The sequence below is a fragment of the Terrapene carolina genome, unplaced genomic scaffold (assembly GCF_002925995.2).
Source record: "Terrapene carolina triunguis isolate 2854851 unplaced genomic scaffold, T_m_triunguis-2.0 Scaffold139, whole genome shotgun sequence".
Taxonomy (NCBI): domain Eukaryota; kingdom Metazoa; phylum Chordata; order Testudines; family Emydidae; genus Terrapene; species Terrapene triunguis.
Genome location: NW_020664490.1, coordinates 1,993,214 through 2,011,894, shown reverse-complemented (window position 1 = coordinate 2,011,894; position 18,681 = coordinate 1,993,214). Strand labels below are relative to the sequence as shown.

The 18,681-nt window shown below is 41.0% G+C and overlaps 1 protein-coding gene across 1 annotated transcript in view; it reads left to right on the top strand.

Annotated features, from left to right (window-relative positions):
- The window catches only part of LOC112112899 (mitochondrial intermediate peptidase-like), a 125,226-nt gene extending 108,275 nt beyond the window's left edge, over positions 1–16,951 (top strand). Inside the window, exons 16-18 of the mRNA XM_029911967.1 lie at positions 6,916–7,037; positions 9,558–9,631; positions 16,698–16,951. Coding sequence (XP_029767827.1) covers positions 6,916–7,037; positions 9,558–9,631; positions 16,698–16,795 — 294 coding nt within the window. The 3' untranslated portion in view covers positions 16,796–16,951. The remainder of the gene's footprint in view (positions 1–6,915; positions 7,038–9,557; positions 9,632–16,697) is intronic.
- The last annotated feature ends 1,730 nt before the right edge of the window (positions 16,952–18,681 follow it).

The window sequence follows — 18,681 nt, the reverse complement described above, 5'->3', positions numbered from 1 at the left end:
GCCCATTTTCCAAACAGTGCGCTGGGAGTTGCATGGCTAAATTCCAGCTCACTGCTTTTGAAAATGTACCCCTCAGGGTTTTATTTCTGGCTGTTTAATGCTGAACAGACAACATGCTGCTAACTCCTGTTTTTCCTTATCCCCTCACATGGATCTGGATCATGGAATTGGCCACAATTCTTTGTCTTGATTTGAGGCAGTAGGACTGATGATAAGCCACAGTTTTATCCACCAGAAGGCCAGCATTTCGTTTGACCCCACTCCTGTCTCTGTTCTGTGTTAGGTAGGTCAGAAATGCACCAGCACTAGATGGAGCACAACAAAGCAACTCTGTATATTTCAGCTGTCACCACTTTGATCAGGATGCCTCTTCCCGCTCTTATATTTTACTTCTGGTGCCTTTCGCTCTTCTGCTTAGCCTGCCTCAGCACTTCATGGCAGCGGTGTCAGGAGCAGGGAGCAGACACCTATGCACCATGGATTCTGATTCTGCAAAGCTACCTCATTTCCCCCTCATTCAAAACTTTCCTTATAACTTCTTTGGCTTGATACCTACCAAAAAAATTGACAATGGTAGGCCCCTGGTTTGCTGAGAACACTGCCTATCATGCTGTCCAAAATTGTCTCATTGTTTCCTTTGTGACAAAGTTCCTCCTCTGCCTTGGTGGGTCCTGCGCTTTCTGGCGGATTTGCTTGCCTCAGAGGTTCACGGCAGCCTTCAGTTTGGCTGCTTTTGCTAGAGGCTCAAACCTGCCGTTCACTCAGCTAACCTCATAGCTGGCCAGCATGGGGGAAGTGGAGAACAATCTCTGCAGTCTCTGTCCCACCAAGTGGGTCGGGGACAGGCCAGATCCATTTCCAAATATGACCTTCCCCTCTGGTGTGTCTCACAAACCAGGTCAACTCCTCCTTTGTCAGATAGGGAGTTGGAGGAATGGGGGGGAGCCCAGGCCCAGCCTCTACACCAGGTTCCAGCCCAGGGCCCTGTGGATAGCAGCTGTCTACAATGTCTCCTGTATCAGCTGCGTGACAGCTACAACTCCCTGGGCTACTTCCCCATGGCCTCCCCCCAGCACCTTCTTTATCCTCACTGCAGGACCTTCCTCCTGAAGCCTGATAATGCTTGTACTCCTCAGTCCTCCAGCAGCACACCCTCTCACTCACTCCTCCTTGTGCGCCCCCCCACTAACTGATGCGAGGTTCTTTTTAAACCAGGTGTCCTGATTAGCCTTCCTGCCATAATTGATTCTAGTAAGTTCTTAATTGGCTCCAGGTGTCTTAATTAGCTTGCCTGTCTTAATTGGTTCTAGGAGGTTCCTGATTGCTCTAGGGCAGGCCCTGCTCTGGTCACTCAGGGAACAGAAAACTATTCATCCAGTACCCAGTATATTTGCCTTCTACCAGACTCCTGCACCCAACTGGTCTGGGTCTGTCACACCTTGTACTCCCCAGTAGTCTGTCTGTGTCCATCTGTTCTCTCTTGCCTTATGTTTAGACTGGAAATTCTTTGGGGCAGGGGCTGTCTTTTTATTCTGCGTTTGTACAGTACCTAGCACAATGGAGTCCTGGTCCATGAACAGAGCTATTAAGTACAGACGCTTCCTGGGTTACGCAAGACCCAACTTACTCAAATTCGCGCTTACGGAAAAAGTTCCATAAGCCAGAAATAGGATTTTCGAGTTGTGGAAATTTTTGCGTAACATACAGGTATACGTTTCCAAAATTTGAGTTACACGAGGCTTTCCGGAACGGAACGATTGCGTAAGCTGGGGGGTGTCTGTACTATGGTAATGCAAATAATAAATAATAATCAATGAAAAAATTTACCAGGCCTAGCCAAACTTCTCCATTAAGCCTTCATAAAAAGCCTGGGATGGGACAATGTCCTTATATGAGCCTCCCGTCCAAGGGTGCTTCTCAGTGGCCAGATGAAGCTGGTGAGCTCTGGATTACACTTGTCCTCAGGATTGAATTGCCATCTCTCTCAAAAGCAAGAAGCTGAGAGTGAGAAAGGACACCTCAGAAGATTCTTCACTGTTGCCTTCCAGAAAGACAACAGCAACAGGTAGGTCTCTGTTCATTTTCCACCATTTTATATAGCAACTCGATCTCTCCTCATTGCTTTAAAAACGATGAATATCCAAGAAAGTCCTGAGTTTGCTCCCTCACAACAATCAGAAGATGGAGAACTCTTGGATTCAGATTCCTCAGTGCTTTTTGGCAATACCAAGCAAATCATAGACTTCAGTGCTCCTTCCTGAACTAGTCACATACAAAGAGTACTTCTCTGAGAGATCCATTTGGGTGAAAGCCTTTCCCTTCCTGGTTAGTTTGGATAAAATGGTGACCAAAGTTTGGGAAAAAACAGTAAAAAAAACAGTAAATATTCTTTTCCCAGATCTTTTTCTGGGACAAAACTGCCACTTGGGGAATGATCCACAGAATTTACTCATGAATTTGTGGCAACTTTCCTCAAGATCCAGGGGATCCAGGTCTTGCCCTACTTCGACAAATGGTTAATCAAAGCACTTCTTCTGCCAGAGGTCCACTCAGATAGGTCCTGGGACTTTTCCCTCTCAGACTTCTTTGGTAGCCAGAACTAGAGCTCCCTCCTTTGCATATGCCACCTAGCAGCAATGTTTTGTACTTGAAGGGATAGTCAGACCATCTGCTGACAGAATGGAAATGATTTTACCCACCACACAGTCTCAGTGTCTGCAGGTTCCATCTGCCCTCTTAGTGATGCAAATGCTTGTGGCCTTCTGTACAGTACCCTGGACCAGCCTCTGTTCAAACTTCTTACTTCCCTCAGTTCAACTACAATAGAACCAATGCTTGCAGACCCTCCATTATCCTACATCTTGTTGGATGAACAGTTGCAATTGTGCAGAAGGATTCCCTTGTCAGAACCAGAATAAGTATGGTCACCAGTGACGTAGGTCCCAGGGTGAGGAGTGACTGATTCCAGGGTCCAACTTGGGGCATATAGGCTCATCAATAGGCTAAAATTCAAGGATGTTAGCATACAGTAACCACATCTGTTTAGAATCAGTGCCACCAGAGGTGAAATAGAAAGATTCCTAGTGGGGGTGTCATTCCCTGGTTTCCAGCTTTCTCAGGGCGCTCTCCAATATGATGATCAGGATCCAGCACCTGGAACCTCAGGGGATGTTATCTCTTTACACCAGATTTAACTACATTGAAGTCAACGGGGTAATTGCTGTGAGAGGAATTAGTCCCTTAATCTTGAGTCCAAGATCCTCCTAATGCATCCCTTCTACCCCAATACATTTTGTGTCCCTAAAGCTACTTGCATACAAAACAGCATTTCTTGTAGCCTTAACCTTGGCAAGGTTCATAGAGAAATTAGCTGTCCTGTATTCTAGGTAATGTTTTCTTATTTTTCATAAGGTCACCACAGGACAAAGTGGCTTACTCATAGACTCATGAAGACTTTAAGGTCAGAAGGGACCATTATGATCTTCTAGACTGATCTCCTGCACAATGCAGGCCACAGAATCTCACCCACCCACTCCTGTATCAAACCCCTGACCTGTCTGAGCTATTGAAGTCCTCAACTTGTGGTTTAAAGACTTCAAGGTGCAGAGAATCCTCCAGCAAGTGACCCGTGCCCCACGCTGCAGAGGAAGGCGAAAAACCCCCAGGGCCTCTGCCAATCTGCCCTGGAGGAAAATTCCTTCCCGACCCCAAATATGGCGATCAGCTAAACCCTGAGCATGTGGGCAAGACTCACCAGCCAGACACCCAGGAAAGAATTCTCTGTAGTAACTCAGATCCCCACCCCCCTAACATCCCATCACAGGCCATTGGGCATATTTAACATAGTCCCCTAATGGGAGATTTCTCCTTTCCATATTTACCAAGAGTTAACCCTTCTTTCTGTCAGAACCTCCAAAACAGGAGAGGATGTTGCATTCCCTAGACATTATTAACACAATCATCCAAAACACAGGGCTTGGTAGTGATAGGAGACTTCAACTACCCAGACATCTGTTGGGAAAATAATACAGCAAGGCACAGATTATCCAACAAGTTCTTGGAATGCATTGGAGACCATTTTAATTTCAGTAGGTGAAGAAAGCAATTAGGGGAGAGGCTGTTCTAGATTTGATATTGACCAATAGAGAGGAACTGGTTGAGAATTTGAAACTGACAGGCAGCTTGGGTGACAGTGATTATGAAATGATCGCATTCATGGTTCTAAGGAATGGTAGGAGGGAAAACAGCTCAGTTCCCTCCAAGGCTGCATAGGCGCTCAGGACTGCGGCGGGGAGAGATGACTCTCCCCACAACCCGGACCTGCCGCAGCTGGGGGAGAGGCACCCCTCCTCCAGCCCCGGTCCGGACCTGCCGTGGCCAGGGGTGAGGCACCCCTCTCCTGGCCCCAACCTGGCCTGGACCTGCCATGGCAGGCAGAGGCGCCTCTCCCCGCTGGCCCCAGCCCAGCCCCGGACCTACCGTGGCATGGGGAGAGTCCGGGGGAGAGGCACCTATTCCGTGGCCCCAACCCCAGAGCTGCTGTGACAGGGAGAGGTGCCTCTCCCTCCCTTCCAGCCCAGGTGTTGCTGCAGGAAGAGAGAGCTGGGAGGAGTCCTCTCTCCCCGCCGTAGCCCCGGAGCAGCCTGCACCCCAAACCCCTCATCCCCAGCCCCACCCCAGAACCCCCAACCCTCTGCCCCAGCCCTGAGCCCCTCATTGCCAGTCCCACCCCAGAGCCCTCACACCCCTGCACCCCAACCCTCTGCCCTAGTCCTGAGCCCCCTCCTCCACCCCAAACCCCTCATCCCTGGCCCCACCCCAGAACCTCCCCACACACCTCAGCCCTGAGCCCGCTCCTGCACCCCAAACCCCTCATCCCCGGCCCCACCCCAGAACCCCCAACCCTCTGCCCCAGCCCTGAGCCCCTCATCGCCAGTCCCACCCCAGAGCCCGCACCACCTGCACCCCAACCCTCTTTCCCAGCTTGGAGCCCCCTCCCACACTCTGAACCCTTCGGTCCCACCTCCCCCACATGAAGAGAGTACACTTATAAAGTTTGCGGAAACTACAAACCTGGGAGGGGTTGCATGTGCTTTAGAGGATTGTTTTGAATTTTAATCCTATCTGCACAAACTGGAGTAATGGTCTCAAGTAAATAAGATGAAATACAAAGTACTAGGACAAATACAAGGACAAATACAAAATACTCCACTTAGGAAGGAACAATCAATTGCACACCTACACAATGGGAAATGACTGCCTAGGAAGGAGTACTGCAGGAAGGGATCAGGGGGTTATAGTGGATCTCAAGCTAAATATGAGGGTAACACTGTTGCAACCCCCCCCCCCCCCCCCCAAAAAAAAAACCTACAAACATCATTCTGGGATGTATCACCATGAGTGTTGTAAGCAAGACACGAGAAATAATTCTTCCACTGTACTCTGCACTGATATTGTGTCCAGTTCTGGGTGTCACATTTCAGGAAAGATGTGGACAAATTGGAGAAAGTCCAGAGAAGAGCAGCAAAAATGATTTAAAGGTCTAGAAAACATGACCTATGAGGAAAGATTGAAAATATTGGGTTTGTTTAGTCTGGAGAAGAGAGGACGAAGGGGGAGACAACAGTTTTCAAGTACATAAAAGGGTTTACAAGGAAGAGGGTAAAAAATTGTTCTTCTTAACCTCTGCAGATAGGATAAGAAACAGTGGGTTTAAATTGCAGCAAGGGCAGTTTAGGTTAGACATTAGGAAAAACTTGCTAGCTATCAGGGTAGTTAAGGACTGGAACAAATTGCCTAGGAAGGTTGTGGAATCTCTGTCATTGGAGGTTTTTAAGAACAGGTTAGACAAATACCTGTCAGGAATGGCCTAGTTGTTATGTAGTCCTGCTTTGAGTGGAGGGCACTGGACTAGGTGACCTATAGAGATCCCCTACACTTCTATGATTATCATAGATCTCTGATCCTGTTTGAACAGGACAAATGACATCTTTGAATTGACTCCCTCTTCGTTTCCTGAGAAGGAGCCAATAAGGGAGAAGCGGTTTCTTGTTGATCCATTGCTAGATGGAGCCATCTTACATTGAAGAAGCATATAAGACTGCAGGGAAACAGTATGTCTTTTCAATTTAATTCTACTCCCCTTTTCACATTACAGGCAGGGGAAATCTGAGAACATAAACTCTGTTTCTATGAGAGTAGAGCTGATCATTTCAATTTTCCAAGGTAAAGAAATGGAGCGAAATAGGGAAGTACTCTACTTAAGTAAAAGAAAGGAGTCCAGCAACAGTGGAATGAGTCATAAAACTAAGTAACAATTTATAGACAAATAACAGTATACTTACAATCTGCTATAAATATACAAACAAATCTGTGAACAATGGTATGTCATGTGGATGTAGTTCATTTACCTCTGAGCTTGTACTTTGGCATGTGGGAAGATGTACTTTACATATACAAGTCTCTACTATAATTTTGTTTTTGGCAAAAGCTCATGGATTTAACTTTTTCAGGTGTGACACTGTAATTATCCATGTGGAAAAATGTGGTGTTAATTGTAACAAGTGAATTGTGGTTTTCTTTTAACACCAAATAGAAACAATGTGAATATTATTAAATGTCTGAGATTTTTACTGGTTACAGTTTTCTGTGCCTTTGATTCTGTTTGCTCATAATATTAATTATAATGATTAGCATCGGAAAAATGTAGTCTTTAGCTCAGAAAATATTTATTAGAATGCGGTTCTACACATTAGTTTTTCTTTCATTGTTTCTCCTTAATACTGTCAGATTTCTGTCAATGTAATATATGAACCAATTCAGTATATAACTCTTGCAATCTTTGATAAAAAGTTCTCAAAATAATCGGAAGGATATAAGTGATGTGATTTCCATTCTGTTTTCTTTTCCCTATAGGCATGGCAGCTGAGATTCAGCCATCTAGTGGGATATGGTGCCAAGTACTACTCCTACCTCATGTCCAGGGCCATTGCCTCCATGGTATGGAAACAGTGTTTTGTGCAGAACCCATTTGACAGGTAAAAAGAGAGAGTGCATGAAGTAGACCTGAATGGCGTGCTAACTCTGGGAAGCAGAAAATTTGCTTGTCATACTTATAGCAACATTTTGATTTTTTTATGTCATTTTAATTGTTTTTTCTAAATATTTTGATTTTAAAAACATAGCAAAATATAACATAACCACAGATGATAAGGTGAATTGTAGGACATGTTCACTGATGCAAAGAATACGGCATCAGCATTTTAAAATGTAGGTGCCAAGTGGGAGGCACCAAAATCCATATGTAGTCATCTAATTAAAGAGCTTGATTTTCAAAAGTGTTAAATACCTGTCACTTCTATTTGACATAGAAGAAGCTGTCAGTATTAAACAAGCTTCTTGTCATCACCTTCAAAGCTCCACATAGCTCTTCATAGTCATCTTCCCTTTCAAGCTTTGCATTGCATCCCTCTGCTCGGCTAGTATACACAGCTTTATCTGCTTGTTTATTAGTTTCTCGTCCAGTCTCCTCCGTGCCGCCTTCTGTGCAGTATCCTGTGCATGATGCAGCCTTCCTGAGCTCATCTGCAAGACTCCCTACCCTGCCAACATCAAAGTCACTCTTGAAGACCAATTTTGTCCTGCTTCTTACAATCAGTCGAGCTGACTTGTACATTAGTTGCCTATTCTGCTTCTCTTAGCCTCTTTCTACTAGTCTGTCTCCTTACGGTGTGAGCTCCGTGGAGCAAATACTGTTTCTTCCTGAATGTTTGGGAAGCACCTACCACACTGTAGGTACTACCATAAATAAATATATTTAATAACAGCCGCCTATAAGCAAATAAATTCACACGTTCAAATTTAGATACCTATATTTGAAACTGTTTGCCTTAATTTGTAAAGCTTTTTACCTGAATGTGTTATATTTGGCTGATATCAGAGAATCTAACTGTTTGTTTGTTTGTTTTGTTTGTTGGATGAAACTTCCAGCTTATCTAGACAGACTACACTGGGGGGGTATTGCTTATTTGTACTGAGGTAGCACAAAATTTGAACATCTTGTGAGCTATCAAAATCTCACTACAATTGAGAGAGTACCTTTTAGGACTTTTGTCATCCATTTTGACATCTATTTTAGTTTTGGGCCAAAACTGTATTTAACATTCAAATAGTGATTTCCTAAAACAAGGAAGTTCTGTATTTGTTCAGGATGTGTGCCACTGGGTGGCAATAAGCAAAAACATTTCCTGATGCATTTAGAAAACTGTTATTTAAATGTGGCTAGAAGATATAGCAGTGTAGTTGTAGCCGTGTCGGTCCCAGGATATTACAGACACAACGTGGGCGAGGTAATATCTTTTATTGGACTTCTATTGGTGAGAGAGAGAAGATTTGAGCCACACAGAGGAGGGTCTCATTTAATGACCGAAAAGGCCAGCACAAAATATAAGCAAAACCTTTATCCCCCTGTCTGACTCTCAGCTCAATCTTAGCTTATTTGTTCCATCTGAGTCCACTGCTCGCCTCTGTCCAGGGCCAAGCCCTTTACAAGCAGGTCCCTTTCCTAGAGTCCATGGACTAGAATCTTTCCCTAGAACTAGGTGTCTGCGGAGACCTGCCAACTGCAGCTCTTCTCCAGGAGAGCCCATATTTCTTGATAGACTGGGCTTCCTGCCACCATTTGGGAGATTTGTTTGCTGGGACCAGGCTTTCCTAGTGGCCTGCCAATTGTAGGTCTCATTGTTGAGATCTCCTCTCTCTAGGAGCGGAGTATACCTTCTAGGCTCCTTACCCCAGTGAGCTGTCCTGGGAGCTTCCTGTCCCTAGGAGCTCACCTTCTCTCTGTGATAGCATTATGTCTAGAAGCACTTTCTCCCCAAGAGTACCTAGCTTAACTAAGCTCGCATAACCGTTTTATTAGGTCCAGTGCTTATTTACTTTAATAACCACAGGGCAGTCAGTTACTCCCATGTGGGCTTTCAGAAGGCAGTGGTGGGCAGACTGGGTTCTGATTCCCATGAAAGGGACCAGTCGCCCCATGACAGTGCAGAAGTGGGATATTGCATGCAGGTAAGGAAGAAAATCCACAGTAGAAATGGAATCATTAGTTCTTATTTGTATTATTTTGACAAATTGACTTTTTTCATTTTAAAATCTTATGTCATATTCTTCTTCTTTGGATATATTGGCAAATGACAAATTCCAAACTGTTCTTACACCATAGCTAAGTGCTCTAAGCAGTTATATCAGAGACTTCTTAATTTGCCCCTGACAACAGTGAAGACTTAACAAGTTCTTTGCAAAGTACAATATTGCATAAAAACAACATAGTTTTTGTAAATATTAAATCTATCTAGCTTAGTTCATTCTTGCATAATTTTAAATAGTGTGTATTTCTCTAATCAGTATATGATGAAGGCAGCCATTGTCTAAAGGTGGCAGGTTTTATTAGATCTATAACTGTGTCTGTTCTGTAAAGAAACCAGAGACAAGTGTGACTGAAAGCTGAACGGGTTGTGTATGCAGGTGGCTGTAATATTATCTGTCTTTTCCTTCAGGGCAATGGGTGAGCGTTATCGCAGAGAGATGCTGGCACATGGCGGTGGAAAAGAGCCCATGCTCATGGTTCAAGGTAAAAGAAAAAGGAGGATTGTTTTGTTTCTGTGGCCTTCCTCCCCCTGTTCCGCCCTCTTTCCCCATTGCAAATATTAGTGGTTGCGATTAGATAGCAATAAATAATTTAAGAATATTTCCCTATCCAATCCTTTGTACTTAACCAACGTTTTCATAGGATTTATTAAAGGGGATATGTAGAGTAGATTTACCTAATTTAATAGACTAGATCTCAAATAATGCTTCATGGATCACTAGAACTCATGGTAATACCAAGAATGAAATATTTTGAGATCCAAACAGCAGGGGAATAAGGTGTTGGAAAGGAATCTCTTTCAGAGTGGTCCATAGAATTCAAAGGTACCAGTCAGATGCTCTGAAAAAGGAGAGATACACCATCATTAATTTTTTTTTAAGTTCATTTTACTGATTTGTACCTATATATTAACTGAAAGGCCATCATTCTAAATATTGCTGATGTGGAAATAGGAAATCTTTTGTTCAGTGTCACTTTGATAGCACCAAAGCAGTTCAGGTAGTGTCAGCACTTTGATAATGCACTCTCAATATAAAGGTAGGTTGAAGATTGTAACAAAATTTGGTTTTGATCAGTATCCCTTCTAGAATCCTCTTCTCGTATTTATTCCTTTTGGTGCAGACAAGAACATAAACTGCATTCTTAAATCAAGTCTCTGATTCAAATATTATTTGAATAAAGAAATCTACAAGATGTTTCCATTGATGAAGCACATGAAACCATGCATAACTGCACATGAGTTTTCCCTTCTGTTATGGGAGTACATCATTTTATTTGCTTATATTTCCAGACAAAAATATATTACTGTTGAGTTGCGGTTGAGAGTATGTATCAGTAATTTTAGGGTAAAATTCATTCCTGAAATGGTATATTTATTCCAAAAAGAAGCATTATAATTTCAGGAAATTCAGCGTTAAGGTTACATTTAAAATAAATCCAAATATGTTTAAATATAGAAATGTACAGTTAAGGCACCCTGACATCCATAGCTCTGCCATGCGTAGGGGGCAATATGGAAAAAAAGTCATATAGACTGTTATAAGGAAAGCAGATAATGGGGGAGAAAAGTGAGCATGGTCACTTGTAAAATGTAGTCTGTTTGCCTTTTCAAATTTTATTTAAATAAATGGAACCTTAAAAACTAAATTGAATCTTATTATGTCACATTAAGCACTATAATAGTAGAGCTGCATTTAGTCTGTGTTTGTACAGGCATAACAATAATCAGATAACAGTACCTCTTTCCTATTTGTCAGTATGAGCATAATTGATACTTGCAGTAAGAATGCTGAATAAACAATCAGCATTATGCAGTGATAAATTCACTGGCACCGTGTGTACTTACATAATTTTTTCTAGTTGTTCTTTAAGATGATTTTAAAAAGAGAGCTTTTAAAGATCGATGAAGTCATACAAATTAGCAGAGAAAATCGTCTCTTCTTTTCACTTAATGTAGGGTTCTTGTTTTAGTGCTAAAATAGTTCATCAAAAAAAAAAAAAAAAGGCAAAACGTGTCCCAGTAGAGGGATGGAATAATTGTCACTGAAAATGAAAACCTTTATTGAAATGAAGTGGTCCAGTTTTGGTTTGTCACCCTGACTTTTCATTTTATGCCATACCCATGTGAGGTTAGGTAGTTCCTTTGCTTATCTTGCAACAGTTATGAATACTGTGGACTGTACATATGTGAAAGCTTTTTACTCTCCTGTCCCCATCATTCTATATTTAGTACAGAAATAAGATTTTAAACAGAAAAGTAATGTCAGCTACTCTAATGTGTTGTCATTCCTTAATATCATCCAGTTACCCTTTTCAGTGAGCTTTTTGTGTCTCTCTCACCATCCTCCTCTTCGTTAAGACATTCCAAAACACTGTTCCTCCCAAAAGACATTCCAAAACACTGTTCCTCCAACTGCAGAAATGCTATTTCCACACACCTCCTCCAAATACATCCTTTACCACCAAGCAATAGTGACCTCTTGCTGACACTACTTTCTTATGGGGGAAGTTTCAGTATTCTCTGATAATAGGTGCCACATTTCACAAGTCTAAATTTTCTAGGCTCTGATTTCAAGATCTAACTTTTAGGTAGATTTATGCTTGTGCAAGTCTGACTACTGGTTAAACACACACAAAGCTCTTCCCTTCTAAAGCACGTTAATGCACGTGTCAGTGCTAAGCTGGCCATATTTAATCATTTCCATTGACTCTTTGGTAAAATCTCCTTCTTAATATGACACATTCTTTCACTTGTTCACTTTCTTTATTGCAGTGTTGTAGTGTTGCTTCTCAGATTGTATCGTCTTCTCATTTTTATTTTTTAAATGTTTAGATATAGCCCTAGCTTCAATCTTTCTCTCACATGATCCTTCAGATTCACTGATAAGGAAGATGTAGGACTTGATCCAACTTCCACTGAAATCAGTGAAGAGACTCCTTTTGGACTGGGCCTTTAATTAAGGACCTGAGATTTATACATCTGTTTGCTTGAATTTGAATCCCACCAGTAACAGCAACGTGCATTACTATTTTAAAAGATGCAGTGTCACCATGAAGTCCTTTCAAAATCTTCTCATGACGTTAACTCTGTTGCATGACCAATTATTTACTAGATACAAATATGTACTGTAGGAACCACAAATAGAAAATAACTTCAGCTGTTTTGTTCAAGAGGCCATCATTTGGTATTTAAAGAAAAAAATACAGTTATGGCATAAAATCCATTCGTCCACCTCTGCCAAGTGTCAATGTAGACATTATTGATCCCTGCTTTGCTTTGTATCATGAAATCCCAGTGTGCAGCACTTCAGAATAAATGGGTAGGATGGTGCTCAGGGGCCACATAGTGTAGTGGGTTGATCACACAGCTGGAAGCCAGACCTGACTCTTTGTCTAACTTAGCATCTTCTAATCTTGAGAGAGAGCACAAAGCGGAGTTCAGAACCTAACTGTTCTTTGTCTTTGAAAATCTGCCTCCTAGAGACTGATTTTTAAAAAGTGCACTTGCAAAATAGATGTGAAGTTGTGTTCCTAAGCCATTCATACAGTGACTGTATTGTAGGCAGATACCTAATTATCCACTTCTGTGCACGAATACCCAATATACATGTGCAAAGTAATCACATATGCAAATTAGGCATGTAGTTGCTCCTGTGCAATTTTGCAAATCAGGCCCTTATTATCTCTGTATCTCCATGTGTAAAATTGTACTCACCTCTTGGAGTTATTGCAAAGATTTTAGATAATATTTGCCCATCTCTTTTAATGTATAAGGAGCTTATATAAATGCTAGTGCTGTTATAATATCAGTTATGAACAGCAGTAGACATTGGCCGAAACTAAACAAGGCCAAAACAATTACGGTGTTTCAGAGGGACAGAGACCACAGGTTTTTTATAATTTTCCCAATTACAGGTGATTGAAGGTTATGGTTAACCATCCCCAGAAAGGGTGTGGTTAACCACAGGGCTGTAATGTGGAAGAGAACTTCAAAGCACAGAAGGAGAGCAACACAGCTGCCCTAGGCTTGGGAGAGACTGATCTGAAATGGGAGTCAAGCTGAAGTTACGAAATATACTCTCAGCTTAAAAAACTGCAACCGTCAGTCTTTGTGGATATCTCATTAAATAATTTAGACTGGAGTGTTGTGTGTGTACATATTGTAATACAGATATTCATGGAGTTTAAAGCCAAAAGAGACCATTATGATCTTGTAGTCTGTCCTCCTCTATGCAGTAATAGATTCAAACACTGCAGTAGGATTATTCTAAATTACAGTGTTTTGGATCTTTACAATAGAATCTCTAGTACTTTATTTAATCAGGGCGTGCTCTTTTTGCATTGGTAGAATTTATTCTGCAGATATTCCTGATCCCGCCTCCTCTAGTAACTTAAAAGCAGCTGTTGTCACGGGGCTGGGTGCTGTTGAAAGAACAACCACCATGCAGTATATCATCGCAGTGATAAATGAGAGACGTCCATTTGCATTCTCAAATGATGCAACTACTGTGTAGAGGGCCAATTAAAATTACGATTGTGTGTCTGATTCCAGAATCTTGAAGATGGGTATTTAAAATAATTTATTTGGAACAAAATCTGGTACTTTTCTTTCCTTTTTTATGGTCCTTTTAACCAATTTTGGATCTACATTAATATCCTTATGTAAGCCAATTTGAAATAATTCACAATGATTTTTAAAATAAGGTTTTTTAGACTGTTTAGCTTTATAAACATCCAACTATATTATAGTGTTCCCTTTAGTCACACATTTTGTAATTTCCATAGGGTAGAATTTTTACTGTGTTGCTATTGTACTAAGGTAAGAAATAAGATTTACTTGAAGGTAATTCCTAGCATCGCTCTTCGTTCCTTTTTTGAAAAGCAACCGGTACTGTATTTGTTTTTCTTTTTTCTTTGCATACCTGGTTGTCAGTTTTTCAAGGAGAATTGTCAGTGGTCTATAAGTTTGTCAGCTAATACTTTTGACACCCTGGATGTATGTCCTCTGGACAGGCTGATTGTGTTTGTAATGAATTTTTAAAGTATTTTCTTACATATTCTTTGTCCATAGTTATTTTTACATGATATCAGAAAAGTCAATGTGTCCTGTTAACATGCTCCTGATCACCCTTTCCCATGGAAAATCTGGCAGGAAGGGGGTGCAGGGTACTGGGGAAATGGTTCTGTTAGAGGGACAGGCCATAGGGATTTTAGTGGCTTGACTGCCCCTGTTCCCCTCACACAGCTAAGTTGCAATGGAGCCGTGCTTGCAGGCTTGTCAGTTGGGAGCTGCCCCTTGAGGCCTCCTTACAGGGGTATTCGCACTGCAAAGAGCTGCTGAAAAATAGTACCAGCTTTGGCTGTATTGTTCGGGGAGAGGGGGGGTTCTCCATTCCATGGCTGATAGTGTGGCAATATACTTGTCCTCCAGCCAGCCCAACTCACTTGGGAGGAGGAGACCCACACACAGAGTGAATCCCTTCCATGCACAGAGCACGTATCTTTGGGATAGAGTCGGACATCTTGCTGTTTGCAGGTCTTCATTCAAGATGGAGTTTGTTTTTCCATCCACCATAACTGATTTGTACAAACAAGTAGGTCTTTCTCTAAGCCACACCCATATACTGTACTGCAAAAGTCGCTCAGTTGTCTTTATGAACTAAAGGTGCAAGCCACACCCTATTGTGCTAAAGGGAAAAGTAATGAGTGTGTCAGGTTGTTAAAAATAACCATTTTTCTGCTCCTTTTGATATTGAAAATATCTGAATAGAAGTGTTACTTGACTGCATTTTAATTCTATCTGCAGTGTGAACCTTTTCTTTTTCTTTTAATGCTTGATATTAATCAACTGTGTCATGGCAGTTCATGTTGACACTTGCAATATACACTTAAACCTAATTAAAATCAGGATGCTGTGAGATCCTAACTAGGAAAGTCTTTTAGTAACCATCCAAAATTGCCTGGAGACTTTCTTTCTTCTTGCTTTTTGAACTATTGTATTTAGCAATTACTTAACATACAAGAAACGTCTAATGAAGCCAGTTGGCTCCAGTCAGATTTTATTACAAGATGCACTGAAAGATTTTGTTTTTCATAAATGCTGCAATTATTATTCCCACTGAAACCAAATGGTCTAAGGATGTGAAAGAATGTAAGAAGATGTGCACTATGTGTGCCTATAGTAAAGGGTTGAGCAAGGTTATATTTACATTGGCAGTTTTGTCAGTAAGAATGTGAATCACTTCAAAGAACCACAAAGTTTATATTTTACACTAACTGGCTCTGAATTAGCTGTTTTTGACGTTTTCCAATACAAGTAATGTAATTTCCTTTTAAAGTGTTTAAAATATTAATAATTGATAAACTCACACAATGCAAACTAATGCATTTTTATTACAGCGAAACAGCTGAAAATAATTTAGACAGTATATTCTGATGCTTTATAGAAAACACGTTTTTTCCTTTAAAAAATCCATTGTGAGATGACTGTTTAAAATCTAAATTCCACTGCACACAGGGAAACTTTCTGATTTGAACAGATAGAATCTTCTTGGTTAATCAGATTAGAGCAAAGCAGTTAATTGAGATGACATGATTTATTTTTCCCCCCCAAGCAAAGAGTCTGCAAAATTTGCAAGTAAAATTTTGTATTCAGGAACAATACTATAGAGTCTTTACAAAGACTAGACATTTCTAAATTTGTGTAAAATAGGAACATAATTCTTGTATTATAGAAATTAAACAAGCTTAGACCCACATGATCTTATTATTTAGTCAGCACTATAAGGGTGTGACGCATTTAACAAGCCAGTAAGAAATGGTCCCCACCTTCAAGAAAGCTTGATACATGTTTTGCAGGATTGAGCCTTAAATTTGGACATAATAGGACAAGTGAAGACAAGAGAAATGAGATAGGGAGAGGAGAAGGTGTGACAGGATTTATATCTAGAAGGTTATGTGACATGCTTAGGTTATGCATGTATATTAATGATGGGGGGGGGGGAGCGTTAATACCATGAGAGTTGTTAGAGAATGTGGAAGAGAAATGGAGTTTTCCAAGGGATAAAATGTAAATCCATTTACAGTTTGATTTTTATATGTAGTACGTAGTGACAGTTTGATCATCTGGCATTTCTAAATCAGAGTAGGAAGGATGGTCTAGTGGATAGGGTGCTGACCTGAGACTCAGTAGATCTGTGATCAGTTCCCTGCTCAGCCACAGATTTCCTGTGTTACCAAAGTCATTTACTCTATTCTGTGCCTCATTTCCCTATCTGTAAAATGGGGGTAATACTTCCTGGCTCACAGTGGTGTTGAGAGGATTGTGAGGCTCTCAGATACTATTGTGATAAGGGCCAGATAGCTAGGTAGGAAGTAGATTGATTAAATAATCCCCATGTTGAATGTTCGTATGCTTCTTGGTGAAAAATCATGACAGCTGTACTGGAGCAGTTCAGTATGACACACACAAATTAGTTCAGGTAAACATTGTCAAGGCTTTCATGTTGGTGCGATTCTCACTGCGAGTTTCTTGTGCTCCTTTCCATAGGTATGCTTCAGAAGTCTCCTTCTGTTGAAGACTTTGTGAACGCCCTTGTTTCAGACTTGGATCAGGACTTTGAAACGTTCTTCATGGACTCAGAATAACATGGAACTGAACTGATTGTTTTTTGTTTCACAGCTGTTCATTGAGAAGTAGAAACAAATAGCCACGGCAGTACTATGTCCATCATTGTTAAGACTGGTCCTCTATAAAAACAAAGTTATTATTTGTAGAATCTTAAAATAAATAGTTTGTTTTAATGGATTGTATGTGGTTTTATTTAAGAAGATGATGGGCTAATGTTTCAAGTGGACTTGTAGAAAGAAGACTGTTGGGAATATGCTCTTTGAATGTACCTTATGAGTGTATGGCTATCTGGAAATCCAGCCCTTCACAAGATGGGTGGTAGGAATGAGACCTCTTTCAGTACACAGTTATTGAATTTGGGGGAGGGATAGCTCCATGGTTTGAGCATTGGCCTGCTAAACCCAGGGTGGTGAGTTCAATTCTTGAGGGGGCCACTTAGGAATCTGGGGCAAAATCAGTACTTGGTCCTGCTAGTGAAGGCAGAGGTCCCTTCTAGTTCTAGGAGATAGGATATCTCCATTAATTTAAATTTAATTTATTTAAATTTAGGATTAGCACAAAACTATCATGACTCAGGGTTGTTTGCATGATTCCTTCTCACCTGCCTACATCAGTACTTGTCAAGCTTTTTCACCCTGTTCTTTATAGAAGACTATGGGATGTTCTGCATCAGGGGAAGGGAGAGAAACAGCCTGATTTGCTGTGCAGAGAAGAGAAACTGGGGAGAAGTGAGGATGGGAGCCTGTATGGGGAATGGAATGAGGGCCGGGGAGCATATAGGGAAAGAAAAAGTTGAGTGAAGGAAACGCTAAGGATGTGGAGGGAAGAAAATTTTTAAGAGAGCGAAAAAAAGCATGGAGAGAGTGGGTTTCCTAAATTATTTCAAAATGGAGGAGTGGCATAGAGAGAGTAAGCAAAAGTAAGAGAACAAAGACTGAGTTAAGGACTAAAAGTATGTATCCAAAAAGAGATGTGGAATGAAGAACTAAGGGACAAACACCAAAATGGAATTCAGCTTCATGACCGGGAGAAAGAAAAGACAAACTTAGAAAACAAAGGACTTGCAGGAGGAAATAGAAAAGGGAAGAGATGACAGAGAACGAGAGTTGGGTAAGGTATCAGGTGTTTAACATAAAAAAAAAATATGGGGAGAAAGTGGAAGAAGAGAAAAAAAGCTGTTAATTTATTTTTCATTTATGGGACAAACCGTAATTAAGTCGTATTTGATATAGCTTGTGAAATAAGTCACAATTTTACATGCATTGAAAAATGGTGTCACATCTTGGATGCTTTCCCTCCCACTTTGGTACTCATTGGATGCTTGTGATGTTGAGGTACAGTCAAACCTCAGAGTTCCGAACGCCTCAGGAATGGAGAAAGCAACAGAGGGTCCTGTGGCACCTTTAAGACTAACAGATGTATTGGAGCATAAGCTTTCGTGGGTGAATTCCCACTTCGTCAGACGGAATGGAGGTTGTTCATAACTCTGAAATGTTCGTAACTCTGAACAAAATGTTATGGTTGTTCTTTCAAAAGTTTACAACTGAATATTGACTTAATAGCGCTTTGAAGCTTTACTATGCAGAAGAAAAATGCTGCTTACCCTTTATTTTTTTAGTAGTTTACGTTTAACGTAGTATTATACTGGGATTTTTTGTTTTTTGTTTTTTTGTGTCTCTACTGCTCCCTTATTGCGTACTTCTGCTTCTAAATGAGGTGTGTGGTTGACTGGTCAGTTCATAATTCTGGTGTTTGTAACTCTGAGGTTCTACTGTGTGTGTTCAGGACATTTACTGGTGCTTAAATTGTTAGTACAGCAATCCTATTCCTAACTGATATTTAACTATTTTAAACCATGTGTATTTTTAATTAAATATGGAATTTCTTTGCTGACATAGCAATA